Here is a 13,778-nt window from a genome sequence, read left to right on the forward strand (position 1 = left end):
CCTGTTCAGGTGGGCAGGAAAGATTGTATGGCACTGGTTGAAGAATATCCTAATCAACATTCTAAATAGATTGACAGGCTTTTAAAGAAAGGAATCACATTCCAGTACACTTAAAACAAGGAACCACATATGTAATGTTCTTATGGCCATTTTGTTGGACTCAGAGAACACTGGAACAGTTCCAGCAGACATTTCCCAACAGGAAATGTAGTTCTCAAATTCAAGATTGGCACCAGACACAAACCTGGCAAAAACACAACCCAAGAGAGAGTAAACACAAGAACATTAAGCAGGACCAAATATGGTAACCACAGATCCATTAAGCCATTGGGAAAAAAAATCCATAAATCAGACACAAATCGAAAAGAATATTTGGATGATAATAACCTAATGGTTTCAGAAAAGGATGATTTTTCTCCAGTTAACCTCAGACTTATTTGAGGCAGCCAGATTTCAAATTGCTGTATCAAGGGAAAGCCATCAGAAATAGAGTATGTAGACTTTCATAAGCCTTTTAACAATCAAAGCTTCGATGCATCCTTTATGGGAAGGTCAGTGGGTATCAACTACAAGAGATGAACAGATGCCAGGAAGTATTTATTTTCACAAAGGCTCTTGAACAGCTGGACTGGTTGTCAGGGCTGAGGCATGAATACTGGATTCATTTAAGAAACAGCTGGACAATCTAATGGGAAGATTGTAGAGCTCGGATTGTGGAAGGGTATGATTAAAAATTGACCCAATAGCCTTTTAGTCTGATGCCAGCTTGAGTTTTCATAAATCTGCACAGAAAATATGAAAATCAAAGGTGAGACACATGCATTCATTTCTATGGTAAATAAGAATGCTTCATAGTGCAAGTCAAACAAACTGGAAGTCAACTGGTGGGACAGAGAAAATATGCTAATTATAGACATCAGCATGAATAAGGTCTGCTGCTAGTTTTGGTTCATTCAGATGCACAAAATGGAATAGCTTAAATTTTCATTGCTTCATGGCAAAGTTGATAACTTACCTTACCGATGCGATGAAACTGCTATTCAGCTTCAGTTGAACCAAACTGGGCAAATGAGTACCTGTAGTAAACAAAGATTTTGTATTAATTTTTAATGAGAAAAATGTGTCCAAATAAAAAGAAATCAAGTTTAAAATCCATGGCATTCTTTGAATGTCAACATGGCTTGGTCATTGGCTAATAAACTGAGCTATTTCTGAGGTCTTCTCTTGATGTTCATTAAGTCAGTCACAGTTATACATATAGAGCTTGCATATAATTTCAATAACAAACAATGTATTCAGAAAGTCTTTGGGATCAATTTCCTTATGAATGCTGATCTCATAGCTCAGTTTTCTAAACTATGCAGTTTATGCAGGTTTTCACATGGTATCGCCACTATACCACTGAATGAAATATAGAGTTCAAACAAAAGGATAAAACGTTCTTATTCTGAACAAAGTGAAAGCCCCAGAAATAAGTTTTCACAGATGACATAAAAAAAAACAAAAATAAACTTTAAAAATTGTACTGCTGATGCAGGACAGAATCAGAACTAAAAACTTTGCTTCAGTTCAGACATGGCAAAGGAATTTTATTTAGAAAAACACAAACTGAAATTGTTTTATTTCACTTGCTTAACGTGCCCAGTTTCCTTACATGTTTAGCTATTTTACACCAAATTTCAGTCTTAATTTCAATAATGTTTTCCCTGAGTACTGTCTACTCTAGGAATATTAAAATTTTTTTGATATTAAGTTTTGCAATTATGGTTGTGTTCCTTTTCAGCTTTGCATTGGTACTGCAATTTTCTTGTTTTGATATAGATATTGCTTTTTATCTGCCAATGAACAGAGGAATGTGATGAATGTAAAAACAGTATGTATAGTAATATCAATACTAGAAGACTTCTTCACTCCATTACATTTGCAACTTCATCCATGATTTCCTGAACACAATACAATTCTAGACATGTTTTCAGTTTGGTCATGATGGAAAAGGAAAGCAAGTGAAGTAAAAGAAAGGCCAAATTATGCAGCATCCACGCTTATTGATCAACTTTGATTCTGAAGGCATTTACTTGGCCTCTGTCACTGTTGTTCTATTGCTGCACAAGAGCACTTCAAGGTGACTTGACTGAACATTTCTTCTCACTGCAAAACAAAAGCAAAGCACTAACCTCCTGCCTTCTTGCAGCAGCAATTTTCAGGTTTTGAATTTAGTGCTGTGCTAAATTGTAACCACGTTAGCACGCAACATGCAGGATGGAGATCCAATATTCTGAGTAAAGAAAACTCACAAAAAAACAGAACTACATCCAAGAATGTAAAGAACGTATACTTCTTTAACCAGGGCAAAATTCAGTACAATCTTAGATTTTAAAAGTAACAAATTTGATTTTTACTTTGAAGTAGAACAGAGGAAACCCACAGGGACTCAAACGAGCTGCAGTTGTTTTGAGTCTCATGTTTAATAAGAATTAAAATTTGGGACTAATATTGTGCAGGGAAGCTTTACTTGAAAGGACCACAATGCTACCACACTGATTATCTGACCCTATGAGAATGGTCCTCTGGTGGAAGAGTGGAAATAGATCTCTATTTGTCACAGTTACAATATACAAATGATTTGGAGATGCCAATGTTGGACTGGGGTGTACAAAGTTAAAAATCATACAACATCAGGTTATAGTCCGACGGGTTTAATTGGCTTTCGGAGCAACGTTCCTTCACTATCACCTGAGGAAGGAGCGGCGCTCCGAAAGCTAGTGTGCTGCCAATTAAACCTGTTGGACTATAACCTGGTGTTGTGAGATTTTTAACAACATACAAAGGCTGAGTAATTGTCTGTAGCTATCATGTATGTTCGGCAAAAGCAGACCATGCTGGAAATACAGTGTCTTATGTATAGTAGCTTTGATGATAACAAAAGAAAAACCATAACAATGACAACAATGAACCTAACAGGATGGAGTGAATAAGAAACAAATAAAATATGAAGTAAAAAAACAAAAAAGCAGGCCAGGCATAAGCCAGTTGGTGGCTTGGATATCGATACTTCTTTGGAGCAACATGGCCCTCCCCCCACCTTATCCCAGTTCCAACCTGCCAGCTCAGCACCATCCTCATGACCTGTCCTACCTGCCAATCTTCCTTCCTACCTATCTGCTCCACCCTCCTCTCCGACCCATTACTTTCATCCCTACCTTCATCCACCTATTGTACTCTTAGCTACCTTCTCCCCAGCCCCACCCCTCCCACTTATCTCTCCACCCCAGGGGCTCCATGCCTCCCTCCTGATGAAGGGCTTTTGCCCAAAAGTTGATTTTCCTGCTCCTCGGATGTTGTCTGACCTGCTGTGCTTTTCTAGCACCACTCTCATCTGGACTCTGCTCTCCAGCATCTGCTGACCTCACTTTTGCCTGCCTGATATTTCAGGTAAACAGCCTATGAAAAATTAAGGAAATGGGGAGGGATAAAATACACCCAACAACCAGCCAAATACTGAGGAAAGGAACTTGAACAGCACACAGATTACCTCAGCGATGAGTAGGAAATGGTCAAATGCCAAAAATGATGGAAGCAGGAGACAAGTCACAAGGGAAGAAGTCAAAAGAATCAGAAACATATATAAGATACAGGATATGAGGAGAGCTCAAAAGACAGGAAGTAAATAAAATAGGAAGCATGGAAAACAGGTAAAACAGAATGAGGTCCAGGGTGCAGCTGAACATTAAAGAAGGTCAACACCAAGAATTCAGACTATACTGTTACTCAGCATTCAGACAGTGGGACCTTTGCCCCCAGAGCTCCAATGAGCTCACTCCCCTCATTTCTGAAAGGTGGCACCTACTTACAAAGAGGATGAGAGCTTTCATTCTGGTCAGAATTTATTCAAGTCAGTCAGGGCAACATTAGAGACTAGGTGCTGGTCAAACAGTTATACTTCATGAGGTTTGTCAAAGGGAGAGAAAGTAACAGTCATATCCTAAACAACGCAAACATGAGGAGGCAGAAATCAGAGATGAATAAAAAGCCAAAATTAGAGAGATATGGAGCTGTCTCAGTTGTGGGTGGTTACAGAGATGGAAGGTGATAAAGCCATGAAGGATTTGAACACTAAAGTGAGAATTTTAAATTTAAGGCAATTCTGGACCATAAGTTATCGTAGGTAAGTGAGCAGAGGAATGAAGGGTGAACAGTTGTCACAAAAGGAATGGACAACAAGCTCTGAATGAGCTGATGAAGGGCTTATGCCCGAAACGTTGAATTTCCTATTCCTTGGATGCTGCCTAACCTGCTGTGCTTTAACCAGCAACACATTTTCAGCTCTGAATGAGCTGAAGCTTACAAAGTGTAGAAGATGGGAAGTTGACCAGGAGGACTTTGGAATAGATAAGACTGAAGGTAACAAAAAGGATAAAGAATATTTTGGGGGAATTGGGCATAAACCCTGAGTCCGTCAGTCCAACTGTGTCGATTCAGTTCATCATGTTACTGCAGTTCTCATTTGGATTTAATAAAGAAATCAATTTCACGAGAAAGTGGATGCAAATTTAAACAGTTACGTGCACCAATAAAGTGCTTTTTAATACATTCATATTCATCACTAAGCAACAGTAACTCACACGTGCTAATACATAACAAAAACAAGATATCAAACGCGATGACCGCTTGAATAAAGAGCTGTGATGAAATATTTCCCTACAATAAGCAGAATTCCTACCAAAATTTCCAAGACTGTTATCCTGTGTGTCTACGCACATCTCCAGAACTTTCACCTGTCGTAGGTCCTCTGTTTTGGTCAGGGCTCGCTGCAAGGATAAAAAAAAAATGCATAATCTACAACAGTTTGTACTAATAGAGCATCTTTCAGAAAATAACATTGAGGTGCTTCATTGAGACATTCTGAAATTAAATATGACAAATGAGCAGAGGTGATCAAAGATTTATGAAAGAGGTAGATTTGAAGGATTGTCTTAAAGAAAGAAAATGAGATCGACAGAAGGATACATTTAGGACAGGAATTCCAATGTTTAGGAACCATGTATTTAAAGGCAATGTCACCAATGGTGAAACAATTAAACATAAGAAGTACTCAAGAAAGTAGAATTAGAGGACTTAGCAAGCTGTGAGCCTGGGAGAAAAGTACAGATATGAGGAATGGCCAAGCCAGTGAGGAACTTGAAATCAAAAGAGAATTTTAAAAATTGAGGCTTTCTTTAATTAGAATCGAGAGAGCATTGAAAACGTATCATTGGCATTTGGTGCTCGTCAAGTCCTATGCAGAAAACTTTAAGGCAACCTGAAATATAGGGAATGTGGAAAATCAGTCTGGAATATGTTAGAATAGGGAGCAAAGACATAAGTCAGGGCTGCTACAATAGCACAGATCAGGCAGTATTAGGCAATGTTACAGATATATAGGGGTCTTAATGATGGAATTGTGTTTGAAAGCTATTTCAAGGTCAAACATGACACAGATCATTAACAATGTGGTTCAGTCTCACATTGTTCCTCAGGAGAGGGAAAGAATCGGTGAAAAGGAAGTGGAGTTTGTAGTAGGGATCAAAGACAATGGCTTCGGTCCTTTGGTCTTCTCAATATTTAATTGGAAGAAATTTATGTTCATTAAGTACTGGATGCTGGATAAGCAGTCAAACAATTTAGATAAAAACCACACACCAGGTTATAGTCCAACAGGTTTATTTTGGAATACCTGCACAAGCTTTCAGAATGCTACTTGACGAAGGAACAGCGTTCCAAAAGCTTGTACTTTCAAATAAACCTGTTGGACTATTAGCTGGTTTTGTGTGATTTTTGACTTTGTCCACTCCAATCCAACACTGTCACCTCCACATCATGGCAGTTCAGAGACAGTGGAGGGGTCGAAAACATTGGAAGCCATTGATGGCAATTCTCTGGCTATATTTAGATAATCAACAATGGAACCAGGTCAGAACAGTCTGACCCAACTGGATGGCAGGGGAGAATTACTGGAGGAGAATGGTGCAGTCAACTGTGTCAAAGACTGCAGACAGATCATGAAGTTAGGGCTAATTTGGTCTTTGCCAGTTATATAGAATATCATTATGACTTTACTAAGAGCCACTTTAAAACTGGAAATTCAACAAGCAGCGATTAAAACATAGGAGTTCTGGGAAAGTTGGGGCATAAATGTAGGAGAGTGGGACATATGCCAGGACTCTGGGGAGGAGGGGGAGTTTGGAGATGAGGTGGCAGTTTGCAAAGTTTAAGAAGTCAAGGCTTGATTTTTGAGGAGGGGGTGATGATGGCAGATTTGAAGAAAAGGACAGAACTTAGAGAGAAAAGATTAATAATATCAGCTAGTACACGATCCAGGAAGGGAGGCTGAATGGACAGTAGTCAAGTGGGAATGGATTTGAAAGAGCAGGAGGTGGATCTTATTGGCATGATAAACTCAGATGGCATGAGCAGAAAGAGAGAAACTAGAGAAGGAAACTAGCTTAGTATGAGGGTAAGTGGAAAGCTTTGAGAAAGTTTAGCTCGGTGGGCTAGGATAAGAAAGGTAGGCAACAGAGACTGCTGGTGAGATAGTCTCAATCTTAGTGATAAAAAAATCCATGAGCTGTTTGAGTATATTGTTCGAAGTTAGGATGAAGAAATCAGGATAGGTATTTAGGAAAACTCTTAGAGCAGAGAAAGGAAGCTGGGGATTCCATTATGAAAATAGGACCCAAGAGTACTTTATGTGTTCTGTGACAGGGAAAGGCTGAACCACAATCTGTGCATCATTTCCTTTCAAGTCTACATCCCTTGGCCTTAAGGGAGTACAGATAAGGGCCATATCAGTGAAAGTCGACCAAGGTGGAAAAAGCTGGCGATTCTGCAATGCGAAATGCAGCTTGCAGGACATTAAAATGACAGGAAAAAAAGGAACAGCAACAAGGCCACAGTTTCAGTGTACCGACAATGTGGTGCCAAGCAATACTAATAGTCATTTCAATTCATGACTTTGTTATAAACTTAAAATTAAGTCAAAATAGATCTCAAATATTGCCAAACTCACATTTGGAAATACATATCGAAGCATAGCACTTAAACCGGTCATTGTAAATGTTAAGCTGTCCAGAACACAAAGTATGTATCCTTTTACATTCCAGTACATATTGTATATCCTGCGACCAAATAGTTGGTGCCAAGACATCAATGTAAAAGATCTAGTTTGTGATGTCAAATTGAATTTCAATGACTTGAACACATAATTCAAGCTAACACTTTCAACGCTGAGGAAGTGCTGTAGATGCCATGTTTTAAATGGTCATTAAATCTAATCTAAAATGCCCTCTTCAAGTGGAGATAAAAGATTCTATGGCACTATTTTGAAGAATAGCTTTTCTCTCCTATGTGTCTTGGTCAATATTTATCCTTCAACAAATCTCACTAAAATTGGTCATTATACCTGATTATTATTACAACGCAGTTTGACTGCTGCATTTCCTACTTTACAAAAATTACATCATTTCAAAACAAGATAACTATCTCTTGATAGTTATAAATTGCTTTGTCATATATGAGTTTGTGAAAGACTGTATAAAAATCTATGTTGTTTAATTAAAATTGCCCCTGAATCGGAGTTTTGTTGGAAAATCAGCTGTGTTAAATCAAGTGTTACACTGCTTCTCAGGGTTCTGTCAACCTCCCACAATGGAGACACAGTCTCCCAGAGAGATCTCAAATGTACCTCTCATCTCTGTACAAAACCAACTTGTTTCAAAGACTGCAACAATGTCAACTTTTGCACAGATGAGATAAATTAAACTTGTTGTGTATTTGTTCATTAGCATATCAATGCTACCCAAACTACTGCCTTCACATTCCAATGACTTGGCATGCAAATAATTCCTATAACCTCCATCTTTCTGCTTCTAGCATTTAGCCCAAATTTAGCTGTTTGCCAGCATTGCTTTGTCTGATGGAAATAATCTTATTCTGGTTATCCTCTTGTAATTTGAATACCTCTACAGGATTTCCTTTAACTTTCTTGAGCCAATGAATACAATGCAAGCAATTCACATCTCTCATCACAACCACATCTCCCCAATTACAGACTTAATCTTAAGGAATCTGCTTCAAACTTGCTTTTTGGCCCCAGCATCCAGTTTAAGAGTGAAGTGTCATTTTCAACCTGCTAAACAATGGAAAAGTAAAACACACAGTAATGACAAGACTGAAAAGATCCAGCCCACTGCAACAAATCTATGGTACTTAGTGCAAACTATTTTATTCAAAACGTTGCCGCTGACAAATGAGATCACTCTCGATGACCAAGGAATCCTTACTTTAAAGTACCAAACTCCCTACCAGAGGATCAAATTAAAGTCTGCCCTCAACAGACTTCCACGTTTTGTTACTATTACCGATTTTGTTTTGCCATTGAGTTAGGCACTATCACTAACAAGACCTTTGTGTCCTACATAAGCAGAAACCCTCTAGAATAATTGAGTCAATAATCATGATTTGGAGATGCCAGTGTTAGACTGGGCTGTACAAAGTTAAAAATCACACAACACCAGGTTATAGTCCAACAGGTTTAATTGGAAGCACACTAGCTTTCGGAGCATCGCTCCTTCATCAGGTGGTTGTGGAGGACACAATGGTAAGGCACAGAATTTATAGCAAATATTTACAGTGTGATGTAACTGAAATTATACATTGAAAAATACCTCGATTGTCTGTTGAGTCTTTCATCTGTTCGAATACCATGATAGTTTCACTTCTTTCATGTGTAAATCACAAAACCTTTTTTGTGTTAAAAGTTACATTCTCAGGTTAACTGTAACAATTGGTGTTAGCTAGACAATATGTTGAAGGTGTTAGCCCCTTAGATGTTTAGATTGATTCTAATCTAAAAAGTAAGATAACAGAATTTTACATGAATGCATGCAGTTTTTGAGCAAAGTACAATGTAACTCTGCAAGTACAAATTCACCCCACAAAATATGTGCGCGCATGTGGGTCTTTGTGTCTGTCTGTGTTGGGGGCTGTGAGTGTGAGAGTGAGTGTAGAGTGTCTTAAGTCTATGAGGGGTGTGTGTGTGCGCGTGTGTGCCATGTGACTCAGCCAACAATGTCTGTATTATACGTTGAAGGCAAGGATGCCATAAGGCATGGTACACTGGGGAAACCGAGCAAAAGCTATGGCAACGGATGAATGGGCACTGCACAATAATCAACAGACAGGAGTGTTCCCTCTCAATTGGGGAACACTTCAGCAGTCCACGATATTTGACCTCGGACTTTCGGGTGACCATCCTCCAAGGTGGACTTCGGTACAGGCAGCAGTGAAAACTGGCCGAGCAGAGGCTGATAGCTAAGTTTCATACCCATTGGGAGGGCCTCAACCAGGACATTGGATTCATGTCACACTACAGGTGACCACCATTGCACTACACACACACACAGACACTCTTACTCCTACACACACCCACCCACACTCCCACATGCATCCTCTCAGAGACTCAGACCACTCTACACTCATGCACACACATATACACTCTCTCTTACACTCACAATCCCCAACCCAGACAGACAGACAGACAGACAGACACACACACACACACACACAAAGACCCACATGCACACATATATTTTGTGGGGTGAATTTGTACTTGCAGAGTTACATTGTACTTTGCTCAAAAACTGCATGAATTCATGTAAAACTCTGTTATCTCACTTTTTAGATTAGAATCAATCTAAACATCAAGGCATAGACAGAGAGCACAGGGGGCTAACACCTTCAACATATTGTCTAGCTAACACCAATTGTTACAGTTAACCTGAGAATGCAACTTTAAAAAAAGGTTTTGTAATTTACATATGAAAGAAGTGAAACTATCATGGTGTTCGAACAGATGAAAGACTCAACAGACAATTAAGGTATTTTTCAATGTACAATTTCAGTTACATCACACTGTAAATTTTTGCTATAAATTCTGTGCTTTACAATTGTGTCCTCCACAACCACCTGATGAAGGAGCGGCACTCCGAAAGCTAGTGTGCTTCCAATTAAACCTGTTGGACTATAACCTGGTGTGTGATTTTTAACTGAGTCAATAATCAGCATTGCCATGAAGAAATTCACAGCCCTGAAATGTTCCAATATCCTTGTCAAAAGGTTATCCCACCACAGTCAGAAAAGTAATTTGCAAACCACAGTCTCCATTTATCTAGTTTACTTCAGATCTAAAATTACAAACATACATACCAATGTGACAAGTAAAACTTGAAAATGACGCAACTTGACTTGTTTTGCATACATGATATATGTTAACTTTTTACAATCAGCCCCATGATGCTTCTTTGCAAGAAATCGCATTTACGAGATAAATACATGACTTGGTCAATTTCTTCTACATTTAAAAAAAATCATTTGTTGTATTATTTAGACTCTAATACAAATGACAGCATGGAAAGGAACTTTTGCAGAGTAACGTTTATTCTATAAAAATCAGATGATAATGCAAATTCAATCTGATGTCATATGAACAACTTTTATAAATCCTGATAACACATCAAAAAATAAAGCCAAGAAGTAACTGAAAAGTCATACAGTAGCCTGATAATATCAATGTACAGATATAATTTCCATTATGACAAACCTAACTGTCTCTATTTCAGATATTAGAGATTATAAATATCAATTTTTATTAATAAAATACCAATTAAATTCTGATTACTTCCTTTCCAAAAATGTAAATTTGTCAAAAGAACAACAACAAAAATGACAAATGTAGCTAAAGTATTGCTTTTAACTGAAAATATTGCCATAATTGCTGCTTTTCCGTGTCCCAATATTATAAGCCACCATGAAATTGATTCATGATACAAAACCAAACAGATTGTAGCCCTGATCCATAATAGGAAATTAGGAATTAGTTGCGGGAATAGGCAATTCAGCCTTTCAAGCCCATTCCACCATTTAACATAATCATGGCTGATCTTATCCTGGTCTCAATCCCACTTTCCTGCTGGTTCCCCGTAGCCCTTTATCTCATTTATCTTCAGAGACATGTATTTTTTGAATCTGTTGATTGGGGCAGAGTTCCACAGATTCACAACCCCTGAGAGAAGTAGTTTCTCTTTATCTTAGTTTTGAATCTACCTCCTCTTACTCTACATCTATGACTTCTTGTTCAAGACTGTACAATGAGGGGAATGTCTGTTCAACATCCACCTTATCAATCCAGTTAAATATTTTCTATACCTCAATCAGATCCCCTCTCATTTTTCTGAATTCCAGTGAGTACAAGTCCAAACTATTCAAGCATGTCTCAAATGACAACCCTCATCCCTGGAATCTACCTCATGAACTGCCTCTGAATTGCTTCCAGTGTCACATCCTTCCTCAACTAAGGAGGCCAAAATTGGACATATATTTCAGGGTTGGTCTCACCAACACCGTAATATAATCGTAAGGATGCTTCTTTACTTTTACAATTTAGTAATTTTGCAATAAATGCCAGGATTCCATTTGCTCCTCTTATTATACTCTAAACAGAGCAATCTCTGTTTATCTGGACTTCGATAATCTGAATTTTGGATTATCCAAACAAGATCAAGGTCCTGATGTTTGGGTAAACTGTGACAACGACAAAGCCTGAGACCTGAGGGTGCAAAAATCTCCTGTTCCACCTTACGTTGTATCACTTAAGTACGAGACTCTATTTGAAATAAGATCCTCTGTTGTAACATAATAGCTATATTTTACATAAAAGCTTAAATAAGAGAACTTATTAAGTAAGAGAAGCTGGATCTGGGCCCACAGTGTGCCTGTAGCAAGGGGAATGCATGACACCATTGGTCACCAGAGGAACTGCAACCTGGTCTCACACCCACACCCCATGGCCCTCAGATCAGTTATCCGAACAAAATACTCCCTGTCTGTGTCGTTTGGATAATTGGGGTTGTTCACTTTCTGTGATTCATGCACAGACACCCAGATCCCTCTGCACCGACACACTTTGAATCTACTTTCCATTTAAATAATAATTTGTCCTTTTATTTTTCCGGCCAAAATGGATAATCTCGCAATTATCCACATTAAACTCCATCTGCTAATTCTGCCCCACTCTACAAACCTATCAATATCCACCTGTAAACTCTGTCTCCTCATCACAGCCTGCTTTCCCAATTATTCTAGTATGATCCATAATTTTGCTATTAAACGCTGTTCCTGCTTACAGATCACTTACACAGATTGTAAATAGTTGAGGTCCAAGAACTGTACCTTGCAGCACCCAATTAGCTACAGTTTGCCATCTAGAGAAGAACCCATTCATCATGATCCTTTGCTTTCTGTCAGACAGTCAATCCTCTATCCAAGCCAATACTCGACCCTTAACCTCCGCAGGTCTAACCTTCTGGATAAGTCATTTATGCGGTGCCTTGTCAAATGTTGCACTAGCATCAGGAACACAGGGATTGCTTGAGCTAAATGAATGGAAGTTCACCTACAAGCAAGGTCACAATTTCAAGATATGAGTTGGACCATTTAGGACAGAGATAAGAAAACATTTCTTAGAGAGCTGTCAACTTGTGAAATTTGCTCCCACAGAGGGCTCAAGAGGCCTGGACACTCCATATTTTCAAGGAAGAGGTTAATCAATTTTTAGATATTAAAGGCAACAAAAGGTATGGAGAGTAAGTTGGAACATGACATTGAGATAGAGAATCAGCCACAATCATATTGAATAACAGAACAGGCTTGATAGAAAGCAGACAGGAGTAAGCCATCTGTCCATGTTTCTATATTATTCATTTTACACCATTCTGATAATATGAATTAATGACATTGGAAAATTTGACTAAAACAGCAATTAATCTCTATTAATTAATCCACACAGACTCAGACATGAGGAGAGGAAATCCTCAGATGACTGGAGAGCTTTATGAAAGATAGATGTAAAGTTGCCTATTCTGCCCAAGAGCACAGCACTCATTGTAGGAGATGAGGCACTAAATTTACACATACGGTTGTTAGTGGAGCCTGGATCTGCCAATATCTCTGTTGGTTTTCCCAATAAAACAGTTCATTGATATTCAGTTTGTGTACATGCAGCAAGTAACCCAAACAGCCAAGCCACAGAATTTCACCCTAGCACACATTTTTGCTTTTGTATTGATGCTTACTTCATGTTCAACTTGAGTAACTTAGAACTATTACAGTTATCAAATACAGTTTCCAGATGGAAGGGCAAATTAACATAATTAACAATTTCAATAGCATCTGTTTCTCATGAAGCTTCAACTCTTCACCATTGCCTTTTGAAGGATTGTTTTGAACTACTTATCATTCAGCAACTTTCTAGTGGTTCTCCAGTGCAAAACTAAAGGAGTGCTGTACTTTTGGACTGCCTTTTTAAGTAGAGAAGATTAAAGGAGATCCCATCAAACCCTTTGGTGGACATGAAAGCTCCAATAGCACTTTTGTAAAATACAAGGGACCTCTCTCCCATCTTGGCCAATATTCATCCCTTAATCAATATCACTAGAACAGATGGTCATTATCTCATTGTTGTTGATGAGAACTTGCCGACAACAAGTTGACATTTCATTTAACGCACCACTGAATTGGAGAAATGCAGAAATCTGAAGAATAGAAGCAGATACAAAGATAAAGCAGGGCAAGGCCACAGAGAAATTTGAATATGTGGGTGAGAAGTTTAAAATAGAGGTGTCATGAAGTTCGTACAATGCATAAATTATAACACACACTGAGCATACAAGCAACAATAGCAGCTT

General features: G+C 38.4%; 1 protein-coding gene across 2 annotated transcripts in view; it reads right to left on the bottom strand.

Moving 5' to 3' along the window:
• Nucleotides 1-13,778, bottom strand: part of lrrc56 (leucine rich repeat containing 56) — a 134,754-nt gene that overhangs the window by 92,924 nt on the left and 28,052 nt on the right. For both annotated transcript variants that reach the window (XM_060838536.1, XM_060838537.1), the window contains 2 exons: nt 4,721-4,808; nt 1,016-1,076 (listed from right to left, as the gene is read on the bottom strand). In XM_060838536.1, coding sequence (XP_060694519.1) covers nt 1,016-1,076; nt 4,721-4,808 — 149 coding nt within the window. The remainder of the gene's footprint in view (nt 1-1,015; nt 1,077-4,720; nt 4,809-13,778) is intronic.

The sequence above is a fragment of the Hemiscyllium ocellatum genome, chromosome 18, assembly GCF_020745735.1.
Source record: "Hemiscyllium ocellatum isolate sHemOce1 chromosome 18, sHemOce1.pat.X.cur, whole genome shotgun sequence".
Classification (NCBI taxonomy): Eukaryota; Metazoa; Chordata; class Chondrichthyes; order Orectolobiformes; family Hemiscylliidae; genus Hemiscyllium; species Hemiscyllium ocellatum.